General features: G+C 50.4%; 1 protein-coding gene across 2 annotated transcripts in view; it reads left to right on the plus strand.

The window, feature by feature from the left end:
• The window catches only part of LOC140398188 (platelet-activating factor acetylhydrolase IB subunit alpha2-like), a 36,752-nt gene extending 12,154 nt beyond the window's left edge, over positions 1-24,598 (plus strand). For both annotated transcript variants that reach the window (XM_072486541.1, XM_072486540.1), the window contains 4 exons: positions 8,224-8,313; positions 11,456-11,572; positions 16,071-16,193; positions 19,568-24,598. In XM_072486541.1, coding sequence (XP_072342642.1) covers positions 8,224-8,313; positions 11,456-11,572; positions 16,071-16,193; positions 19,568-19,846 — 609 coding nt within the window. In that variant the 3' untranslated portion in view covers positions 19,847-24,598. The remainder of the gene's footprint in view (positions 1-8,223; positions 8,314-11,455; positions 11,573-16,070; positions 16,194-19,567) is intronic.
• The last annotated feature ends 361 nt before the right edge of the window (positions 24,599-24,959 follow it).

A 24,959-nucleotide genomic window follows, 5' to 3' on the forward strand; every position in this document is an offset into this window, starting at 1 on the left:
CGCGCGCACCCCGTACGTACGTACGCGCGCACCCCGTACGTACGTACGCGCGCACCCCGTACGTACGTACGCGCGCACCCCGTACGTACGTACGCGCGCACCCCGTACGTACGTACGCGCGCACCCCGTACGTACGTACGCGCGCACCCCGTACGTACGTACGCGCGCACCCCGTACGTACGTACGCGCGCACCCCGTACGTACGTACGCCCGCACCCCGTACGTACGTACGCGCCGCACCCCGTACGTACGTACGCCCGCACCCCGTACGTACGTACGCCCGCACCCCGTACGTACGTACGCCCGCACCCCGTACGTACGTACGCCCGCACCCCGTACGTACGTACGCCCGCACCCCGTACGTACGTACGCCCGCACCCCGTACGTACGTACGCCCGCACCCCGTACGTACGTACGCCCGCACCCCGTACGTACGTACGCCCGCACCCCGTACGTACGTACGCCCGCACCCCGTACGTACGTAGGCCCGCACCCCGTACGTACGTACGCCCGCACCCCGTACGTACGTACGCCCGCACCCCGTACGTACGTAGGCCCGCACCCCGTACGTACGTAGGCCCGCACCCCGTACGTAGGCCCGCACCCCGTACGTAGGCCCGCACCCCGTACGTAGGCCCGCACCCCGTACGTAGGCCCGCACCCCGTACGTAGGCCCGCACCCCGTACGTAGGCCCGCACCCCGTACGTAGGCCCGCACCCCGTACGTAGGCCCGCACCCCGTACGTAGGCCCGCACCCCGTACGTAGGCCCGCACCCCGTACGTAGGCCCGCACCCCGTACGTAGGCCCGCACCCCGTACGTAGGCCCGCACCCCGTACGTAGGCCCGCACCCCGTACGTAGGCCCGCACCCCGTACGTAGGCGCGCACCCCGTACGTAGGCGCGCACCCCGTACGTAGGCGCGCACCCCGTACGTAGGCGCGCACCCCGTACGTAGGCGCGCACCCCGTACGTAGGCGCGCACCCCGTACGTAGGCGCGCACCCCGTACGTACGCGCGCACCCCGTACGTACGCGCGCACCCCGTACGTACGCGCGCACCCCGTACGTACGCGCGCACCCCGTACGTACGCGCGCACCCCGTACGTACGCGCGCACCCCGTACGTACGCGCGCACCCCGTACGTACGCGCGCACCCCGTACGTACGCGCGCACCCCGTACGTAGGCGCGCACCCCGTACGTACGCGCGCACCCCGTACGTACGCGCGCACCCCGTACGTACGCGCGCACCCCGTACGTACGCGCGCACCCCGTACGTACGCGCGCACCCCGTACGTACGCGCGCACCCCGTACGTACGTACGCGCGCACCCCGTACGTACGTACGCGCGCACCCCGTACGTACGTACGCGCGCACCCCGTACGTACGTACGCGCGCACCCCGTACGTACGTACGCCCGCACCCCGTACGTACGTACGCCCGCACCCCGTACGTACGTACGCCCGCACCCCGTACGTACGTACGCCCGCACCCCGTACGTACGTACGCCCGCACCCCGTACGTACGTACGCCCGCACCCCGTACGTACGTACGCCCGCACCCCGTACGTACGTACGCCCGCACCCCGTACGTACGTACGCCCGCACCCCGTACGTACGTACGCCCGCACCCCGTACGTACGTACGCCCGCACCCCGTACGTACGTACGCCCGCACCCCGTACGTACGTACGCCCGCACCCCGTACGTACGTACGCCCGCACCCCGTACGTACGTACGCCCGCACCCCGTACGTACGCCCGCACCCCGTACGTAGGCCCGCACCCCGTACGTAGGCCCGCACCCCGTACGTAGGCCCGCACCCCGTACGTAGGCCCGCACCCCGTACGTAGGCCCGCACCCCGTACGTAGGCCCGCACCCCGTACGTAGGCCCGCACCCCGTACGTAGGCCCGCACCCCGTACGTAGGCCCGCACCCCGTACGTAGGCCCGCACCCCGTACGTAGGCCCGCACCCCGTACGTAGGCCCGCACCCCGTACGTAGGCCCGCACCCCGTACGTAGGCCCGCACCCCGTACGTAGGCCCGCACCCCGTACGTAGGCCCGCACCCCGTACGTAGGCCCGCACCCCGTACGTAGGCCCGCACCCCGTACGTAGGCCCGCACCCCGTACGTAGGCCCGCACCCCGTACGTAGGCCCGCACCCCGTACGTACGCCCGCACCCCGTACGTACGCGCGCACCCCGTACGTACGCGCGCACCCCGTACGTACGCGCGCACCCCGTACGTACGCGCGCACCCCGTACGTACGTACGCGCACCCCGTACGTACGTACGCGCGCACCCCGTACGTACGTACGCGCGCACCCCGTACGTACGTACGCGCGCACCCCGTACGTACGTACGCGCGCACCCCGTACGTACGTACGCGCGCACCCCGTACGTACGTACGCGCGCACCCCGTACGTACGTACGCGCGCACCCCGTACGTACGTACGCGCGCACCCCGTACGTACGTACGCGCGCACCCCGTACGTACGTACGCGCGCACCCCGTACGTACGTACGCGCGCACCCCGTACGTACGTACGCGCGCACCCCGTACGTACGTACGCGCGCACCCCGTACGTACGTACGCCCGCACCCCGTACGTACGTACGCCCGCACCCCGTACGTACGTACGCCCGCACCCCGTACGTACGTAGGCCCGCACCCCGTACGTACGTAGGCCCGCACCCCGTACGTAGGCCCGCACCCCGTACGTAGGCCCGCACCCCGTACGTAGGCCCGCACCCCGTACGTAGGCCCGCACCCCGTACGTAGGCCCGCACCCCGTACGTAGGCCCGCGCCCCGTACGTAGGCCCGCGCCCCGTACGTAGGCCCGCACCCCGTACGTAGGCCCGCACCCCGTACGTAGGCCCGCACCCCGTACGTAGGCCCGCACCCCGTACGTAGGCCCGCACCCCGTACGTAGGCCCGCACCCCGTAGGTAGGCCCGCACCCCGTAGGTACGCCCGCAAACCGTATGCGCGTGCACAGACATATACGCACACGCGTGTGCGCGCGCGCACATATGCACACATACGCCGTGCACACACCCACACATACACCCACACACACATAGCACACACACGCGCACACACACCCGCACACACATACATATACATGCATACACATACACACTCATACACACACACACATATACATGCATGCACATATACACTCTTACATACATACCCACACACACCCACAGTGAGGTGCTCAGTCCCTGCTCACTGCCTCTGCCACGTTTGAGATTTGCAAACTAAGCAGTTTGGAGGTTTGAATTTTGAGTCCCTGAAATCTTTCCCAAGGACCAAATGTGGGAATGTTTTTTAAAATATTTTATTGAGGTATTTGAAAATTTTTATAACAGTAACATAAACAATGACATCAACATGGTAAAATAATCATTTCCCCTCCCCCCAGCCCAATCTTCACACACCTCAACCATAAAACAACAATCCCCCACCCCCCGGAATACTGCATCTGCTGACATTTTAATTTTCCCCGAGAAAGTCGACGAATGACTGCCACCTCCGGGAGAACCCTACCATTGACCCTCTTAAGGCAAACTTTATTTTCTCGAGACTGAGAAACCCAGCCATGTCACTAACCCAGGTCTCTACACTCGGGTCGCTCCACATTAATAAGATCCGTCTCCGGGCTACCAGGGAGGCAAAGGCCAAGACATCGGCCTCTTTCGTGCCCTGAACTCCTGGCTCTTCAGACATTCCGATCACTACCTCCGGACTCGGCACCACCCGTGTTTTTAGCACCGTGGACATTGCCTTAGCGAAACCTTGCCAAAACCCTCTAAGCTTCGGGCATGCCCAAAATATGTGGACATGATTTGCTGGGGTTCCCGCACACCTATCCTCTACCCCGAAAAACTTGCTCATCCTAGCCACTGTCATGTGTGCCCGGTGGACTACCTTAAATTGTATCTGGCTAAACCTGGCACACGATGAGGAGGTATTAACCCTGCTTAGGGCATCCGCCCATAGACCCGCCTCTATCTCTCCTCCTAGCTCATCCTCCCACTTGCCCTTAAGCTCCTTCACCGGAGATTCCTCCACCTCCGAAAGCTCCTGGTAAATATCCGATACCTTCTCCTCTCCCACCCAGGTACTGGAGACTACTCTATCTGTATCCCCCGTGGCGGCAGCAGCGGAAAGGCCGGCACCTGTTTTCTCAGGAAATCGCACACCTGCAAATACCTAAAACCATTCCCTGCTGGCAATTTAAATTTATTCTCCAAAGCTTTCAAGCTGGGAAAGTTCCCATCTATAAATAGATCCCCCATCCTTCCAATTCCTGCCCTCTGTCAACTCCGCAACCCGCCATCTAGCCTACCCGGTACAAACCTGTGGTTGTTATAAATCGGGGTCCAAATCGATGCTTCCTCCACTCTCTTATATCTCCTCCACTGCCCCCAGATCCTCAGAGCCGCCACTACCACCGGACTTGTGGCGTATCGGGCCGGCGAGAACGGCAGAGGTGCCGTTACCAATGCTCCCAGACTGGTGTCTTTACATGACGCCGCCTCCATCCGCTTCCATGCCTCCCCCCTCCCCCACTACCTACTTCCTGATCATGGCTATATTAGCCGCCCAGTAGTAATTGCAGAAGTTCGGCAGGGCCAACCCACCCTCCCCCCGACTGTGCTCCAGCAACACTTTCTTCACTCGCGGGGTTTTACCCGCCCACACAAAGCCCAAAATAATGTTATTCACCCGCTTGAAAAAGGCCTTGGGGATGAAGATGGGGAGGCACTGAAAGACAAACAGAAATCTGGGGAGGACCGTCATTTTCACGGTCTGTACCCTCCCCGCCAGTGACAGCGGGAGCATGTCCCATCTCTTAAAGTCCCCTTCCATTTGTTCTACCAACCAGGATAGGTTTAACTTGTGTAGTACCTCCCATTTCCGGGCCACCTGGATTCCCAGATATCGAAAGCTCTTCCCTACCATTCTAAGCGGCAGTTCTCCCAGTCTCTTCTCCTGTCCTCTTGCCTGGATCGCAAACATCTCGCTTTTCCCCATGTTCAATTTATATCCCGAAAAATTGCCAAATTCCTCCAAGATTCACATTACTTCCCCCATCCCCTCCAACAGGTCCGAAATGTACAAGAGCAGGTCATCTGCGTAGAGTGAGACCCGGTGCTCCACCCCCCCCAAACCAGCCCTTTCCAGTTCCTAGAGGCTCTTAAAGCCATGGCCAATGGCTCGATGGCCAGAGCAAACAGTAACGGGGAGAGGGGGCACCCTTGCCTTGTCCCTCGGTGTAGTTCAAAATACCCCAACCTCAGCCGGTTCGTACTCACACTCGCTACTGGTGCCTGATAGAGCAACCGCACCCAGTCAATAAAGGCTTCACCAAACCCAAACCTTCCCAGCGCCTCCCACAGGTAATTCCACTCCACCCAATCAAAAGCCTTCTCCGCATCCATTGCTACCACCACCTCCGCCTCCTCTCCTTCTCAGGGCATCATAATAACATTTAGAAGCCTTCGAACATTGGCCTCGAGTTGCCTGCCCTTTACAAATACCATCTGGTCTTCCCCTATCACCCCGTGGGACACAGTCCTCTATCCTTGTGGCCAGTATCTTAGCCAGCAGTTTGGCATCCACATTCCGTAGAGAAATTGGCCTGTATGACCCGCATTGCTCCGGATCCTTCTCCCATTTCTAGATCAATGAAATCGAGGCCTGCGACATTGTTGGGGGGAGGACTCCCTTCTCTCTTGCTTCGTTAAATGTCCTCTCCAGCAGTGGGCTCAATATCTCTGAAAACTTCTTGTACAATTCCACCGGGTAGCCGTCAGGCCCCGGGGCCTTGCCCGACTGCAGCACCATCCCTGTAGCCACGTGTTCAACTCCTCTCTCTCCCTATTCCTTGTCTCGCTAGCACGTGGCACGGGTGACAACCCAGAGATAATAACGCTGTTTGTCCTAGATCTAAGTTTCCACCCTAGCTCCCTGAATTCCTGCCTTACATCCTTATCCCTACCTATGTCGTTGGTACCTATGTGGACCACGACTTGGGGCTGCTCCCCCTCCCCCTTAAGGATCCCGAAAACACGATCCGAGACATCACAGACCCTGGCACCTGGGAGGCAACACAGCAACCGCGAGTCTCTCTCGTTCCCACAGAATCTCCTATCTATCCCCCTAACTATGGAGTCTCCAATGACTAATGCTCTACTCCTCGCCCCCCTTCCCTTCTGAGCAACAGGGACAGACTCTGTGCCAGAGACCTGTACCTCATGGCTTTGCCCCAGCCGGCCTCCTCCCTGTCCTGGATTTTGACCGGCCCAATTCCAGATCAATGACTGTGTTGAAGTCCCCTCCCATGATCAGGTTATGTGACTCTTAAGTCTGGGATCTTACCTAACACCCGCCTCATAAATTCCACGTCGTCCTAATTCGGAGCATATATATTCACAAGTACCACTCGCACCCTCTCCAGCTTCCCACTCACCATTATGTACCTACCCCCCTTGTCGGACACAATTCTCACTGCCTCGAATGCCACTCGTTTGCTGATCGAGATCGCTACCACCCGGATCTTTGAGTCCAGTCCTGAGTGGAACACTTGGCTAACCCAGCCCTTCCTCAATCTCGTTTGGTCTGTAACCTTTAGGTGTGTCTCTTGTAGCATTGCCATGTCAGCCTTCAGTTCCCTCAAATGTGCGAACACGCGAGCCCTCTTGACCGGCCCATTCAGTCCTCTCATGTTCCATTGATCAGCCTGGATGGGGGCTTCCAAGCCCCGAGCTCGCACCCTCCGCTTACTCGAGTCCCCACTCGGGCTGTCGTCGTTCCCGACCTCCCATTTGTCCCCTAGTAACAGTTCCTCCCCTGTCAGCAAAGCAGCTCCCCCCCCCCCCAACACTAAAAAAACAATCCCCCAAGTCAAGCTCCAGCTTAACACCTGTCCACCCCCCACTACGCTTCCAAGAGTCAGCTGACCCATGCTGACTCAATAGCTCCCGCACCTGGCACCAAGCAGTCTCTCTCCCCTATTGTACTCTCCTCTCTCCCCCCACATGAATAAACATTTTAAAAGCATCACATTCCCCAGTAAACAAACTACAGAAAACAAAACAGTGAAGAAACAATCACTTTAGAAAAATAGTCACCCAAAAAGCAGAACTAAATTCAACCACCCCCCCCCCCTAACAAGGTCCCAACAAGACAGATCAAACTTTAACCATCCACACAGCCCATTATTTGATGTGGGAATGTTTAAGATAAAGTAATTTATATATTTATCATGAAAAGCCAACGGTGTAGGTGCAGCCGGTTGAGCTTTAACGTCTGTTAAACACTTTGGAACATCCTGAGGATGTGAACGGTGCTGTATACATCCAATTTCTTTCTGAATTGGGGTCATTCCGGAGGTAGAAATGAATTTCTGCTGCAGTTCTGAGTTTATGACTCAGCCCAGGCGTGTGTGTGTGTGTGTGTGTGTGTGTGTGTGTGTGTGTGCGCGCGCCCGCAAAACTATAGCATCCTCCTATAGTGACACAGCACCACCTACGCCATTTCGGATATGATGTGTAACCCACCTGCAGTGGTTATCGCAGGAAGTCACATTCTACTTTCGCCTTTGATCACAGAGGGTTCAAGGAGAAATGGATGGGCCTTGCCTTGATTCATGCTATAAATGTGGTATAAAGCTTCCTTTTGATGTCAATTATAATACAGGTTTGTGAGGAGGTAGTGTTGTAGGAGTTTGAGAAGCTATTCTGAAAACTATAGGCTCTAACAGTGCAAAATAATACCCCTCCGATTTGCATCAACTCTGTCATGTCGGAGTATATATTTAGCCTGCATGTAACATCTGTATTTATCCGCCCCACCAATTATTCCTTCTCTGTTCTCGCCCTAATGCATTGTATTTTGCTATAGCCATTTATCTCACCACCCATTGTCTATCCTAAAAACGCTGATCAAAGTTAGAACATTGGAATGGTCTCGGGGGCAGCAAGAGGCTGCAATAGGGAGGGCGAGATCTGACAGGAGGAAGGGACGTCTTTTGTTTCAACCTATGTCTGCAGTTAATTTGACTTGGCCCAAGATGTCCTTTTGCTGACTTGTCGATTTTTGAGGAAATAAATGCAGGCGGCGGCCCCACCGTACCCCGTGCCTTTACCTGAAAGTGTGTCGATGCTGTATTGAGTAGAATGGTGCGGGCTTCAATGAGATTTTTGCTCTTGCAGCACAGCCGATTTGTCCTGGACTGCAAGGACAAAGAGCCGGACGTCCTCTTTGTCGGAGACTCCATGGTGCAACTTCTGCAGCAGTATGAGGTGGGTGAGCTCCTGATTATCCTCTACCTGTTAAATGTCTGCGATGCCGCTATCTTTCGTTTCATTATTGGGACGTGGCAATTGAGTGACTTGCCATGCCACTCCACGGGGCAGTTAAGAACCACCCACATTGTTCTGGGATCGGGGGGTCACTCCTGTGTATAGATGGCAGAATGTTCCCCGAAGGACATTGGTGACCCAGTAGGGTTTTTCGTAGACTCCGAGAATCCCGACAGTACAGAAGGAGGCCATTCGGCTCATGGGGTCTGCACCGACCCTCTGAAAGACCACCCTACCTAGGCCCAATCCCCCATCTTGTATCTTCACCCTAAGGGGCAATTTAGCATGGCCAATCCACCTAACCTGCATATCTTTGGTCTGTGGGAGGAACCTGGAGGAAACCCGTGGGGGGGTGCAAACTCCACACAGTCACCAGAGGTAGGAATCAAACCCGGGTCCCTGGCGCTGTGAGGCAGCAGTGCTAACTACAATGCCACTGTGCTGCCCTGGCAATTATACCAATTCTACAGCTTCATGGGCACTCTAGTAACTGGAAAATAAAACTCCTTTATTTCCAGAATTTTTTGTTTTTAAACAATGCAAATTCTCAAATTGCCATGTTGGGGGATTGCAATTGAATCCTCCTGCATTATTAGTCAAGCCTTCTGAATTACCGATCCAGTAACGTAACCATTTATTGATACACACCCGTAACTACAACTTTCCATTACATCCTGGTCAAGTATATGCTGGACTAATGAATAGAGTTTATTGCCAGTCCTTGTACAAGTCTTACTGCACACAGTGGCCATCACGACCTGAATTCCACAGGCTGTTCAAAACTTTGATGGTTGAGTCATCAAGACTCGGGAATATTAGCTCTGTTCTGTCTGCACAGATGCTGTCAGACCTGCTGAGATTTTCCAGCATTCTCTGGGGGGGGGGTTTGCTGTTCAAAACTAGTGTTCAAGTAGTCATTTGATGGTACGGAACTCGGATGTTGCATTGAGTATTGCAAGGAACAGGCTGTCAAAGCTTTTCGTCCTGCACCCATCAGGACAGAATCCCAAGAATACCAAATCTCAAAAGGAACAACAATTTATACTGGAAGAGAAAAAGGTGGCAAGTGGACTCTGGCAACAGCAGCCGTAGCAACCCATCGACACCCTTTCCATGTGCAATATAAATGGTTGTTCCCTTTGAAATGTGGCATTTGTGTGATTGTCCTGATGGGCGTAAGATGAAAGGTTTTGACAGCGTGCCTCCTTTCTCAGCAATGCTGCAACTATTGTCACTGTTCATTCTATCCACTTCTCTGTCCCTCGTGCTGTCCATTTGTCTCACAGGCATGTTGTTGGAGTGAGTGACTTGGGGTTAGAACCCTGTTCTTTAATTCCTGAACTAAAAATCCAACCACAATTAATCACATGAAAGTCTAATTTCTTTAACAGTTCCGAGTGCCTTGAGTTTGGGCATTCTTAAACTATTTTCTGCCACGCTATTAAAAGCTGCCAATTGTTTTGCACTGGGTTGATAGATTAACTCTGGGAAATAAAGTGCCACATGGTTTCAGATCTTGTTCTGACCTTGGAGTTAAGACTTCAGAATGTCATGTTATTGGACGATGCACCTGAACAGGACGTATTCACTGTGGATGTCAGGTACAAACAAAAGTGTGTCCTTTCTCCGAGCATTAAGCCCCCCCCCCCCCTTCAGATATTGAAGAATGATGGGGCACAGGGCATTTGTATATTTTCCCCTCCTGAACTAGCTCCAATCTTCTTATTTGCGTGTATATGTAACATTAATGTTAAAGCATAACAGGGAGGCACAGTGGTTAGCACTGCTGCCTCACAGCTTCAGGATCCCAGGTTCAATTCCTTTAAATGCCCTCTTAGCTCACTTTATAGTGGGTAGCACAGTGAGTAGCACTGTTGCTTCACAGCTCCAGGGTCCCAGGTTCAATTCCCCGCTGGGTCACTGTCTGTGCGGAGTCTGCATGTTCTCCCCGTGTCTGCGTGGGTTTCCTCCCACGGTCCAAAGATGTGCAGGTTAGGTGGATTGGCCATGCTAAATTGCCCTTGGTGTCCAATGGGGTGGGGTTCCTGGGTTCTGGGGATGGGTGGAGGTGTGGGCTTGGGTGGGGTGCTCTTTCCAAGAGCCGGTGCAGACTCGATGGGCCGAATGGCCTCCTTCTGCACTGTAAATTCTATGGTTCATAGAAGTATGCCTGGCTCCTTCTCTCAATCAAAAATGCGTCTAACTCGGCCTTGAATATATTTAATGACTCAGCCTCCACTACTTTCTTGAGAAGAGAATTCCAACCCTCATGACCCTCTGAGAGAAGAAATTCATCCTCATCTCTGTCTTTAAATCATAGAATTTACAGCGCAGAAGGAGGCAATTCGGCCCATTGAGCCTGCACCGGCCCTTGGAAAGAGCTCCCTACTTAAGCCCACACCTCCACCCTATCCCCGTATCCCCATCTATCCTTTTTTGGACACTTAAGGGAAATTTAGCATGGCCAATCCATCTAATCTTTGGACTGTGGGAGGAAACCGGAGTACCCGGAGGAAACCCACGCAGACACGGGGAGAAAGTGCAAACTCTTAAATGGGAGACTCCTTATTTTGGGGACAACTTACTTGCCTCTTAATAAATAAAGGAGATGCTAATGATGGTTACTGGTATAATTTTAACACTGAACACTTCTTTAAAAATTTGTTTTAACACCCCCAATTATTTCGAAGAACGCCATATCAATTATCATAGATAATTATCATAGAATTTACAGTGCAGAAGGAGGCCATTCGGCCCATCGAGTCTGCACCGGCTCTTGGAAAGAGCACCCTACCCAAGGTCAACACCTCCACCCCATCCCCATAACCCAGTAACCCCACCCAACACTAAGGGCAATTTTGGACACTAAGGGCAATTTACCATGGCCAGCCCACCTAACCTGCACATCTTTGGACTGTGGAAGGAAACCGGAGCACCCAGAGGAAACCCACGCACACACGGGGAGGATGTGCAGACTCCGCACAGGCTTAATCCTGCACTGGAGTGATCTTGTGTCTTCTGATGTCAGTTTAGCTTGGTCAAAAAGCTAGCAGGATAACCGAGTATGATTCTGTTTGGGTAGATCTGGAGGGACCTGTTCTCCCCGCTGCATGCACTTAACTTTGGGATTGGAGGAGATACCACAAGACATGTGCTATGGAGGCTGGAGAATGGAGAACTGGAAAACATCAAACCCAAGGTAACAGCAGAGAAATGCTTACCGCCAATTCAAAACCACCCGCGTAGGCATGGACTTGTACTGAAGAGTTTGTGTCCCCTTTTGAGATGTATTTATCCATAAAAATTAGATTATTGAAGCTGCACATCTGCAATTGGATTGAAATAATTAATAGCTGTGAAGTTTAACGTTTTGGTTAGTGCGTTTACTTATATAATTAAGACAAAGGTAAATGCTAGGATCGAGTAAAAATGCAAACTGTTTAGATGACGTGGTCATGGGCGAAGAAAGGGGCCATCTGGGATGGGCTAGGTACAGAGTGGAATTAAAGGGGCAGTAGATAAGTGGGGAAGATGACGGATGGTCGAGGGGATTGGAGGCGCATGCCTCCGATAAGGTTGGTAACGTGGAACGTCCGGGGACTGAATGGGCCGGTTAAAAGTTCGCGGGTGTTTATGCACCTCAGGAGCTTGAAAGCGGGGGTTGGCTTTTTGCAGGAGACACACCTCCGTGTGAAGGACCAGGTTAGGTTAAGGAAGGGGTGGGTCGGGCAGATTTTTCACTCGGGGTTTGATTTGAAATCGAGGGGTGTGGCGATTTTAATGAGCAAAGAAATGGGATTCGTGAGTGCGAAGGAGGTGAGGGATCCAGGTGGGAGATATGTGATTGTGAGTGGGTTATTGGAGGGGGCACAGGTAGTGTTGGTAAATGTGTATGCCCCAAATTGGGATGATGTGGGTTTTATGAGGGGGTTGCGGGCAGCAATCCCGGATTTGGCCACGTACCAGTTGATCATGGGAGGAGATATTAACTGTGTCCTGGAGCCGAGGGTGGATAGATCGAGCCCCAGGTCGATGGGTAGGGTACGAATGGCAAAGGAGCTGGGGGGTTTATGGAGAGGATGGGTATGGTGGATCCATGGCGTTTTCAGAACCCAGGGGGAAGGGAGTATTCCTTCTTTTCACATGTCTATAAGGTGTATTCGAGGATTGATTACTTTGTACTGAGTCGGGAGATTTTGGTTGGGGTGGAGGGGGCAGAGTATGCGGGGATAGTTATCGCGGACCATGCACCCCACTGGCTGGATATTCAGTTCAGAACGGGACAAGAGCAGAGACCAGGGTGGAGGTTTGACTCGGGGTTGTTGGCGGATGGAGGTTTTTGTGATAAGGTGCGGTTGGCGATTAGGGATTATGTGGAGTTCAATCGGAATGGGGAGGTGTCGGCAGGCATTCTTTGGGAAGCACTGAAGGCAGTGGTCCAGGGAGAAATTGTCTCATTTACAGTATGTGCGAATAAGGAAAGGAGGGCGGAACATGACCGTCTAGTGAGCGAGATAGTGGAGGTGGACAGGGAATACTCGAGGGTGCCCACCGTGGAGGGATTGGCGAGGAGGAAAAAGTTGCAGGGACAATTTGACAGACTGACAACGGGGAGGGCGGTAGGGCAACTGCGTAGGGCAAGAGGGGTGCAATACGAGTATGGGGAGAAGGCGAGCCGCATGCTGGCGCACCAACTGCGGAGGCAGGCTGCGTCCAGGGAAATATTGAAGATCCAGACTGGGGCTGGGGATGTGGTGTCAGAGCCAGGGAAGATTAATGAGGCATTTAGAGAGTATTACCAGCGACTTTATGAGGCAGACCCAGGAGGAGAGGAGGGGGACATAGGGTGGTTTCTGGACGAGCTGGAATTTCCCCAGGTGGAGGAAGCTAAGAGGCAGGCGTTGCAGGAGCCCCTGGGGCTGAGGAAGGTGCTGGATAGTATCAGGGGTATGAAGTCGGGGAAGGCCCCTGGGCCGGATGGGTACCCGGCAGAATTTTACAAGGAATTTGCGGCGGACCTGGCACCACATCTGTTGGGGGCGTTTAATGAAGCCCTGGAGAAGGGGGAGTTGCCGAAGACGATGAAGCAGGCAGTTATCACACTAATCCCAAAAAAATGGAAGGGTCCGGTGGAATGTGGGTCGTATGGACCCATATCACTATTGAACACAGATGTGAAAGTATTGGCTAAGTTGTTGGCGGGGAGGATGGACGATTGTGTCCCGGGGGTGGGGTTGCAGAAGATCAAACAGGCTTCATGAAGGGCAGGCAGCTCACGAGTAATATAAGACGGCTGTTGAATGTGGTGATGAGTCCGTCGAGAGCTCTGGTACTGGAGGTGGTGGTGTCCATGGACGCGGAGAAAGCATTTGATCGGGTGGAGTGGTGGTACTTGTTCGAAGTTTTGGGAAGGTTTGGGTTTGGGCCGAGATTTGTGGCATGGGTGCGGTTGCTGTATGTGGCACCACGAGCGAGGGTGAGGACGAATGATATGAGCTCACGAAGCTTTGACTTACACAGGGGTACGAGGCAGGGGTGCCCGCTGTCGCCGCTGCTGTTTGCGCTGGCCATAGAGCCATTGGCGATGGCTCTCAGGGGGTCGGCAGAGTGGCAGGGGATAATGAGGGGACAGAGGGAGCACCGGGTGTCGCTCTATGACGATGACCTCTTGCTGTATGTTTCGGATCCGTTGGAGAGTATGGGAAGGATTATGGGCCTGATGGGGAGATTCGGAGGGTTCTCGGGATACAAGCTGAATGTAGGGAAAAGCGAGGTATTCCCGGTGATTGAGCTGGCACAGCAGGCTAATTTAGAGGGGATGCCATTTACAGGGTAGCGAGGGATAGGTTTAGGTACTTGGGGATTCAGGTAGCAAGGGAATGGACGGGGCTCCATCAGTGGAACTTAACGAAGCTGGTGGAGGAGGCCGGGGAGGATCTTAAGAGGTGGGATACACTGCACTTGACATTGGCGGGGAGGGTCGAAGTGGTGAAAATGAATATTCTGCCGAGGTTCTTGTTTATCTTTCAGGCTCTCCCGATCTTTACACCAAAGACCTTTTTTCGGAAAGTGGACACAATCATCTCTGACTTTGTATGGGCAGGGAAGGTGCTGAGGGTGGGGAGGACCCTGCTACAGAGGAAGAGGCAGCAGGGAGGTTGGCGTTGTCAAACATGCTTCATTATTATTGTAAGAAGTCTTACAACACTAGGTTAATGTCCAACAGGTTTGTTTCAAATCACTAGCTTTCAGAGCACTGCTCCTTCCTCAGGTGAATTCACCTGAGGAAGGAGCAGTGCTCCGAAAGCTAGTGATTCGAAACAAACCTGTTGGACTTTAACCTGGTGTTGTAAGACTTCTTACAGTGCTCACCCCAGTCCAACGCCGACATCTCCGCATCATTATTATTGGGCGGCAAATGTGGACAAGATGCGGCAGTGGTGGGAAGGAGAAGGGGTAGATTGGATTAGGATGGAGGAGGAATCTTGTAAGGGTCTAGTTTGAGGGCTATGGTGACGGCAGTGTTGCCAATGGCTCCGAGTAAGTATTCAGGGAGCCCAGTGGTGCAGTCCACGGTGAAGATATGGAATCAGCTGAGGAGGCATTTTAGGGTGGAAGGGATGTCGCCGCCATGCGAGAATCATGTGTTTGAGCCGGGGGGAGTGGATAGTGTATACAGGAGGTGGAGGGAGGTGGGGCTGGTCAAGGTGAGGGATTTGTATTAGGAGGAAGGGTTCGCCAGTCTGGAGGAGCTAAGGGAGAGGGTAGAGCTGCCGAGGGGTAGTGAGTTCAGGTATCTACAGGTTAGGGACTTTGCATGAAAGGTCTGGAAGGGGTTCCCTAGATTGCCGGGATACACCCAGCTGGAGTGACTGCTGCATCCGGATGTGGAAGGGGAGGGAAGAATTGGGGATATATGTAAGTGGCTGGGGGAGCAGGGTGCTGAAGATCATGGAGAAACGGGAAGCGGAGTTGGGAATTGAGATCAATTGGGGAGTATGGAGTGAGGCACTGCGAAGGGTAAACGGGGCCTCCTCTTGTGTAAGGATGAGCCTGATACAGTTTAAGGTGGTGCACAGGGTGCATATGACTCGGGCGAGAATGAGTGGGTTCTTTCAGGGGGTAGCAGATGAGTGCGAGAGGTGTGGGCGGGGGCCAGCGAATCATGCGCACATGTTTTGGGGTTGTGGAAGATTCTGGGCGGGAGTGTTCGCGGTCTTAGCCAGGATAGTGGAGGAGGGAGTGGACCCGGACCCTTTGGTGGCGATATTTGGGGTTTCAGAGAAGCCGGAGCTCACGGAGAGGAGGAAGGTCGATGTCTTGGCCTTCGCCTCGCTGATTGCACGGCGACGAGTTTTGCTGGAGTGGCGGTCGGCATCGCCACCGGAGGTAGCAGCTTGGTTGGGTGATCTGTACGACTTCCTGCGATTAGAGAAGATAAAGTATGAGTTAAGGGGCTCAGTAGGGGAGTTTGAGAAAAGGTGGGGGATGTTTGTGACCCTGTTTGAGGAGCTGTTCGTCGCAGGGGGAGGTAGGGTGGCTGATGGGGAGGGGGGGGTGAAAAAGGAGAAAAATCTGTACAAATCGTATAGTTGATTGTTGGGAAGAATGTTTCCCGGGGTGTTTATTTGCTGTAACCTACTAAGTTTGAATAAAAGGCGTTTTTAAAAAATAAAAAAAATGCAAACTGTTTGTAGGTAATTGTCCTCTGGGTGGGGACCAACAATCACGAACACACAGCCGAGGAAGTAGTTGGCGGGATCGAGGCTATCGTACAGCTTATTAACGTTCAGCAACCTCAGGCCAAAGTGGTGGTTTTGGTAAGAGTGGATTGCCTATTTTGTTTCTGTACATCAATTCCTCTTGTCTTTGGTATCCTTTCTGTGCGGGTGGAATAATAACGCATTTGTTTGCTGTATGACCGTCCTGCCCCAAAAGCTGATGGGACAACGACTTGGTCCGTCAGTGGCTTGCTCCACAGGATGGTAAAATAATTGCTCATTCACCAATCACCAGAATGGCCAGGCTTGAATTTGTAACAAAAGTATTTCCTCGTAAAATGAGTTTCTGGATTATTTGGAAAAAGCACAAGAGCTAAAAGTAACTGCTGATGTCATGGAAACATGGACAATAATAGCAGAGGGTAGGTCATTCGGCCTTCGAGTCTGCTTCGCCATCTAATCTGATCATGGCTGAAACTCATGGCCCCCCACCCTCTCCCTGCCAGAGAAAACACCATCCCTACATCCAGTCTGTCCAGCCCTAATTAGAACTTTATATATTTCAATGAGCTCCCCTCTCATTCTTCTAAATTCCAATGGATACAGGCCTCGGCGACCCAATCTCTCCTTGGACGACAATCCCGCCATCCCAGGGGTCAGCCTGGTGAATCTTCGCCGCGCTTCCGCGATGGTAAGTGTACCCTTTCCTGGGTAAAGAGGCAAAAACTGCACACAGTACTCCAGGTGTGTCTAACCAAGGCCCTGTACAGCTGCAGTAAGACATCCTGGCTCAAATCCTCTTGGAATGGAGGCCAACGTCCCATTTGCCTTCCTAACTGTTTGCTGCACCTGCATGCTTGCCTTCAGTGACTGGTGTACAAGGACACCCAGGTCTCTCTGTACATCGACATTTTCCAATCTATCACCATTGAAATAATACTCTGCCATTCTGTTTTGTTCGACTGAAGTGGATAACTTCCCAGTTATCCACGGTGTACTGCATCTGCCATGTATTTTCCCACTCATTCAACTTGTCAAAATCAGCTTGAAGCCTTGTTACATCCTCACCACTCACCTCCACCAAGTTTCCTGTTGTTAGCAAACTTCGAAATATTACATTTGGTTCCCTCATCCAAATAATTGATATACATTGTGAATAGCTGGAGCCCCGTGCACTGATCTCTGCGGTCACTGCTTGCCGTTCCGAAAAAGACCCATTTATTCCTACTGTTTGCTGTCTGCTAAGTAATCCTCAATCCATGCCGCAATATTACCCCCAATCCTATCTGCTTTAATTTTGCACACTGACCTCTTATGTGGGACTTTCAAAAATGTTCAGAAAATCCAAATACACCACATCCGCTGGTTCTCCCTCATCTATTCTGCTAGTTACGTCCTCAAAAAACTCCAGTAGGTTTTGTAAACATGATTTTCCTTTCATAAATCCATGTTGACTTTGTCTAGTCCCATTGATATTTCCTAAGTGTCCTGTTATCGCATCCTTTATAACAGACCCTGGCATTTTCCCTTCTACCAATGTTAAACTAACCGGTCTGTAATTCCCTGTTTTTCCCTTCCTTCCTTTTTTTAAATAGTGGGGTTACATTTGCCAACTTCCAATCTGCCAGGACTGTTTCAGAATTTTTAAATTTTAGGGCGGCAGGCTGGCACAGTGGTTAGCACTTCTGCCTCACAGCGGCAGGAATCCGGGTTTGATTCCAACCTTGGGTGAGTGTTTCTGTGGAGTTCGCATGTTCTCCCGTGTCTGCGTGGGTTTCCTCTGGGTGCTCCTATTTCCTCCCATGTTCCAAAGATATCCAAGTTAGGTGGATTGGCCATGATCAATGCATGGAGATAGGGCGGGGAAAGTGAACTTGGGTAGAGTGTTCTTTCTGAGAGTTGGTGCAGTCTAGATGGGCTGAATGGCTTCCTTCTGCACTGTAGAGAATCTATTCTATGGAAGGTGATAACCAATCTACTAGTTCCATGCCCACCTCCTTTATTACCCTAGAATGTAGATTATCTGGTCCAGGGGATTTAATCAGCTCTCAGTCCCATTAGTTTCTCCAACATTATTTTTAGTAATACTAATTTGCTCAATTCCTCCTTCTCACTGATTCTTCAGCATTTCTAAAATTGTTTGTACCTTCCTTCGTGAAGACAGAACGAAAGTAGATGCTTAATTGCTCTGCCATTTCCTTACTCTCTATTATATATTCTAACATTTATGACTGTAAGGGACCTACATTTATCTTCACTAATCTTTTTCTTTTTGCATGCTTATAGAAGCTTTTATAGTCTGCTTTTATGTTCCTTGCACGTTTACCCTCATACTCTGGTAGCACAGTGGGTAGCACTGTTGTTTCACAGCTCCAGGGTCCCGGGTTCGATTCCCGACTTGGGTCACTGTCTGTGTGGAGTCTGCACATTCTGCTTGGGTTTCCTCCGGGTGCTCCGGTTTCCTCCCACAAGTCCGGAAAGACGTGCTTGTTAGGTGAATTGAGCATTCTGAATTCTCCCTCTGTGTACCCAAACAGGCGCCGGAATGTGGCGACTAGGGGATTTTCACAGTAACTTCATTGCAGTGTTACTGTAAGCCTGCTTGTGACACTAATAAAGATTATTATTGTTACTTTATTGTTCCCCTCTTAATAAATCTTTGTCCTCTTTTGCTGAATTCTAAACTGCTCCCAATCCTCAGGCTTGCCTCACAAATTCCTGTTTGGATCTAATGCTATGATTAATTTATTTTGTTAACCATGGTTAGGCCAATTTTCCGATTGAGTTTTTGCACCAGAAGTGGGTAGATCAGTCACCTTTGACCAGTACCTTGTATCCTTATGGTTATGGAACATGAGTCCTGGGATTGTGTTAATCTTCAGTGCACTCTGTTTGCTGATTGCTTGTAGTGCACAGGGAATTAAATAAGATACAGAGTGTGACATGTTGCAGCACTGCCAGTGTACTGCCTTTTGGAGGGCAGGGACCTGCAGTCATCCAGGCACACCCAGCCATGCCACCTGATGCCTGGCACCTGCCCGCAGGGAAGGAAGGAAAAAGCAGAAGAAACGCCATCCTGGGCCACACTGGATCCAGAACAGCATCAGCTGAGTCCTGAGATCAATTTTGTTGCCTTCTTGATTGACTTGAGATGGCATGTAGAGCAGAGAGAGAAACAGGCGAATCGACCGATTACCTGAGGGCCATCTTCACCCTGCTCCTGCCAGCCATGAACCCATAGCACTGAATCATTTCACCCTTCGCTCCGCCAGCTCCCTCCTCAAGGTAGAATTGTCGAATAGATTGAGCTTTGCTCGATATCTAACCCGTGAGCAGTCAAAAGAGCACGTCTCAATCAATGAGCTTAAGATTTGCAAAAACAAAAATAAATACATTGACTCCTTGTATTTCTCGCAAAAAAGGTGGATAATCTTGGTTGATCTTGTGTTTTCCTTTGTGATACTTCCCCTCAGGGTCTCCTGCCTCGCGGTGAGAAGCCCAATCCTTTGCGAGAGAAGAACGCGGAGGTAAACCTGCTCTTGAAGAGGTCCCTCCTAAAGTTCCCAAACATGCAGTTCCTGAATGTTGACGCAGAGTTTGTGCATTCGGATGGCACCATCTCCCACCACGACATGTTCGACTACTTGCACCTCACCCAGATTGGCTACGCCAAGGTCTGCAAACCTGTCTATGATCTGCTCGTCCAGCTCCTGGAGGAGACACCCGAGGAGAAGCAAGCCACCCTGGCATGATTGGATTCACACCCTTAACATCACCACCCCTTTCAACTGGGATCTGACCAGCGCTACATATAGAATCCTGCAACACTCCTGCCTGGACTGCCTTGGGTAAAGGCACCTTGATTTGTTTCAATATTTGAAGTGCAGGGTTACCTGTGAAGTGGAAGCTGTATGTTCCATAAGCAATGCAGTCCAAGCATTAGGCTACATCTGAAATGCACCATGCAGCTGATACACACATTGTTCTGTTACTGCCATCGGATACAATGAGGTCATTTATATTTAAACATAGTTGTGAGTGTCTGCGATAATTAGTCAGTGGGCTCCATACATTAGCGAAACACAAGATGTCCCCCGTTGATTTTATAGCTGATTTGGAGTCGTGGGAATCCCTGTTTACACCAAACTCTCTCTCGGGCGTAGATGTAGCAGTCACAGGAGTTGAGAGTATTGCTAGTTGTCCAGTACAGAGATTCCCTTTTCCAACAAAAAATGCCGCACGTACAGATTTTTCCCCACCACTTGGGAGTTCGTCTCCAGCACTTGTAAATACTGCATTAGGGAGCTGTGGCGACCTCTGGTGGTAGTGAGAGTGTCGTACGTGTTGTCTTTTCACCATTTTGGGTTTCCCCCCGCTGGTGAATCTGGTTGACCTGTTGCCTCCATTCTGACGTTGGGCGGCTTCACGTTTCGGATTTGAAATTTTTAATGTAACTCGCCACATTCGAATTGGGGCGGCAAATTGTTTCCATGGTTACCCAACACCATGTCCGAGCAGAGAATCTTATTTTGCCACTGATGATTTCTTCAACTGGAGTTGGTAACCCAGCACAGAGTGTGCTTCTAGAACGGAACACAAAGGGAGTCTTCATTCTGTTTTAATTCTTGTTTTATTCGATCTCTTTCCGCCCTTTTCTATGTTTTGTTTCACTGAACTTTGTACTCTTTGGGAGAACGGGGTGGATGGGGTAATGAACCGTACCTGTCTTGATGTCTTTGTGACGTGACTGTACCTTCATAGCATTATTTACCTCCGAACCAGATCTGTGGCTGCTGCTTTGCAGTTGAGGGCTGCCAGTCCTTGTGTAAAGTTTCCCACACTCTCCCCTCCTATGACATATCTTTAACCGCCACATAATGAAGGTCAGGGTACTAATTCCTGATAACGTCCACCTATTCTTTAGAGTCCTATAACTATTGCAACAGCGACTTGGTGCAGTCAATTATTTAAGCATTCAACGGCACACCGAAGAAATGAGAATCATTTCCAGTAATTACTTTCCCGCTGAACGGACGCAGTTGGGTTGCATCCTCGGGAACCTGGAGTCTGAGTCATGACACCGGACGCTGAATAGGAACAGCCTTTGCTGGCTTGTGACCAGGTTCACTGTGACACCAGTGTCACAAGGAAAGGGACACAGTTTAACAACACTCTGCTGGATAATCTAGTATCACCCAGTGTGTTTGGGAAGCTTAGAAGTAAGTCAATGAAGGGAAATTCTGTGCAAGGGCTTTGCATATTCTGGAAGGCACTTACTTGTCAGGAGCAGCTTATCTTTTATTTGTCGCAATTTTGAAAGTTTTTCAAGTTTGGGTAACTTAATGCCATTTGTCTCGATTCCACGATGTATTTGAAGCAGGTGAAATCGGTGCCTTGTTCCCAGATTACCATCAGCACCACACTTCTAGCATTAGCCAAAGAGCAAGTAGTGGCAGTGCGTGAAGGCCAAGCGAGAGAGAGGGGTCCCTACACAGATCGGCAATTAAGTAGAGATGGGTAGGCGAGAGCTGAACGTGCGTCTTTCTATTCCATGCCAATGGCCCTAACACACAGGATTGTTACTGCACCCAAATTTTACTTTGTGGGAACTATTATCATGCTATACATCTGACCTCTTGTTTGAACTCCCTACTTGTTCCCTCAATTGTGCCTTTAATGGTCAGTTGGCCACACACATGATGGCAGCCACATCATCTCATTCACTGGAGAGTAAAATACGAATCCAGCGAAATCTGAAGTAACAATTGTATTGCTCTTTACTCTGCCGCACCTTTTTATTAATCTGTTAGCTACTAGTTTGTCTTCAACTACGAACACTAATTCAGTACTACTTAATGACTTGTCTCTCAATGATTTAGGCCAGTCTCTCTTCACTGCATTTGTTTAGCTCAGTGCTTGCCCTTGATAAGCCAAATGCAACCCAGTAACATCCATGTTCGATGTGATTGAAGCACCACGATGGGGGTGGTCACCCGGGGAACATGAGAGCAGCTCTTAGAACAAAGTTGGAGGAGAAAAGTAACCAAAGTACTGGTGCTTCCCCTGCCTCAGTACAATCAAGTTAGGGACCTTCGTGTCAATTGAAGTTTCAAGAAAAATGTGCTCCACACCAGTCGTCTCGTTTTGCTTAAATTTTGGGAAAATTCTTGAATTCTACATTTAAGTCCTGCGCAGTGTATTGTCCTTTCAACATGAACAACAGCTGTTTGGAACTTGACAGGGGATCCCTGACCCTAATATGCTGCACGGAGTGAATTGCAGGATTCTATATGCTGCTGCAATGATGCAACTCGACAAAAATCTAGCTACATCGTTCCATATTGAAATGTACACGTCATCAAGTATTAGCACTGGCTGCTTACTCCATTAATGCTGCACAAATGATACCTGTCTGAATTCTGAAACGCCTGCAGTAATGATGTGCTGAAATGACCTGTTAACCCAGCCACCTGGATTTCACACACTGCCCAGGAGCCTTTTTATTACTGTAACTTTTGTTAAAAATTCTCTGGTGTTTCCAATCCCTTTTTCCGTTCGTAGTTTGACTTGTTTGGCCTAATCTTGTGAGTTGCGATAATGAAGGTGATGCAATTAGCAGATCTGTGCCATCGCCTGTCAGTGGGTAGTCACTGTGGAGTTCCATACCCTCTGGGGATGTTTACAGGCTGACGGAGGTAGAGTGCATGGGACTGAACTCAACACAGCAATGACTCGCTGGAAACTGGTTCCAGTGCAAACTGGGCTGTGTCAGAGAATGGTTGAAAGGGAATTTCTACTGGAAGACTAAAGCTAGTCAAGTCCAAACCCAGTTTGTCCAACGTGTTTCAGAGTGGATCAGAATTTATAAAAAGTAGGATTGGATGGGAACAGTAAAAAAAAAAATTTTAAAAAATACATATAGATTCTGTGGTTGGAATAAGCAAGGTAAGAGTTTACACATGCTGCACAGTGAATGCATACATAAACTCGAGTTCCATTTGGCATGCAAAGTTAGTGCTGTATGTAAACAGGAGAGTAAATCTTGTTGAATGATCCCTTTCAATAAATAAATCTTTGGTTAGATATAAGCCCTGTGAGTTTCTTGGGACCAGTAACAGTGTACCAGATTTCAATAGCCTGAATCACTGGGACATCTTTTAACTCTTCAAGTCGTTGTGAGCTTGTGATTTTCCTTTGTGCGTGTAAAATGTATGCAGTGCAACTTAAAATGCTGTCTTGTAATGTTTGAGGGCAGGTCTAGCGGAGAAGGTGATACGAAAGAATTATGGTCTGCAGTGACATTTAGCCAAAATTCTGAGGAGAAAATTATGTAACAACTTGCTTGCTTAGACAAATAAATTGTGAGTATTTCAACTGAACAGCTACGGGGCACTAAAGAACAAGAGAGGGTAATTTAATGAAAGAGAGTTCTATTTCCCATTTTGATTTATTTTTCGGACTGGCCAATAGATGTGAAGTCTCAGGCTTATAGTCCTCCTGAGGGATTGGCATATGCATTGAATCAATTCTTGACTGTGTAAGTTGAACTTGGGTGAGTGGTATTTAACGTAGCGGATGCCTGTATCCTATGCACACCTTCTGCATCGAATGTACCTGAAAACACTTTTAAAGTGTATATACCATTTCTGCTTTGCCTGCCACGTTAACAGGTTAAACCAGCCACTGGAAACTGCAAAGCCTTTCATTGAAGCAGCTAAAAATCTGTCTTTGTACTCACCGTAAATCCTCCAGTTTAAGTTATTAGAGTTTCCCCACCTGTGACTGATTCTGCCACCTCGCCTCAATCTAACACAGCCAAACAGTAACCGAGGCACCGGGTGGAATGCTTGCCCCTGGCTAGGTTAAGGTGATGCGGTAAAACGCACTATGCTCAATATATGGATGAATGTATGATTCTCCGTTTAAAAAAAAAAAAAACATATTGTGTAAAGGCTATGTTTCTACTCTGGTCATTTCATTAAGCAGTTCTGTACTCCAAAAGGCATCTGCCTATATTCCCCCTCACACACCCACGCACCCTATATTGAAATTTCATACATTTTTTAAAAAGATATGTTATAGAGGGGTTCCTGGAACAGGGAGCCACAACGTGTTGACTGTCGGCACACTACATGTACTGAAAAATAAATCGAAAGGCTTTTTCTGGAAAATGTTTCCTGCATTCTCCTATTTTACTATCCATATACTTGGCATGTATGATCTCAGTGTAAGATTATGCTTCCAGAAACACATTGTATAGTAATGCTTGATAAAACTCTGTGCGGTAGCCAAACACTTGTCTGTTACATGTAAGATTGAAGAAAGCATACAGTACTGTTTACTTGTTGTTTGAATGACTTGCTGAATGGTAGTGTATATGCTATTTAAAACAAAAAAGAATGTGTAGCTGTTATCAGACATCTGACAGCAGTGGTGTGTTGTGCTTAAATGTACTGTAATTTATGCTTTAATGTACTGTAATATTAAAACGAGAAAGGTTAAAACTTTGCATTTTTGTTTTGGTATAAAACCTGTTTGCTGCAGGAAATTTTCTTCTTGGCATTTTGTAGCGATGCTGAATAATGTTGTATAAAGCTCGACATCATCTATGTTCAATACTCTGCAAGGTGGCTTTGATGTACCGTCCCGAGGTGCTTTCACAGGAGCCTTACAAACAAATACAACACCGAACCACATCACGGCGATATTATTCCTGATGACCGAAGCTTGGGCAGGGAGGTAGGTTTTAAGAAGTGTCTTAAAGATGGAAAACAGAGGGGTTTAGGGAGAGAATTCCAGAGCTTGGCACCCAGGCAGCCGCAGTGATGGAGTGATCACAATTGGGAATGCACAAAAGACCAGTAT

Source organism: Scyliorhinus torazame, chromosome 21 (assembly GCF_047496885.1).
Source record: "Scyliorhinus torazame isolate Kashiwa2021f chromosome 21, sScyTor2.1, whole genome shotgun sequence".
In the NCBI taxonomy this organism is placed as follows: domain Eukaryota; kingdom Metazoa; phylum Chordata; class Chondrichthyes; order Carcharhiniformes; family Scyliorhinidae; genus Scyliorhinus; species Scyliorhinus torazame.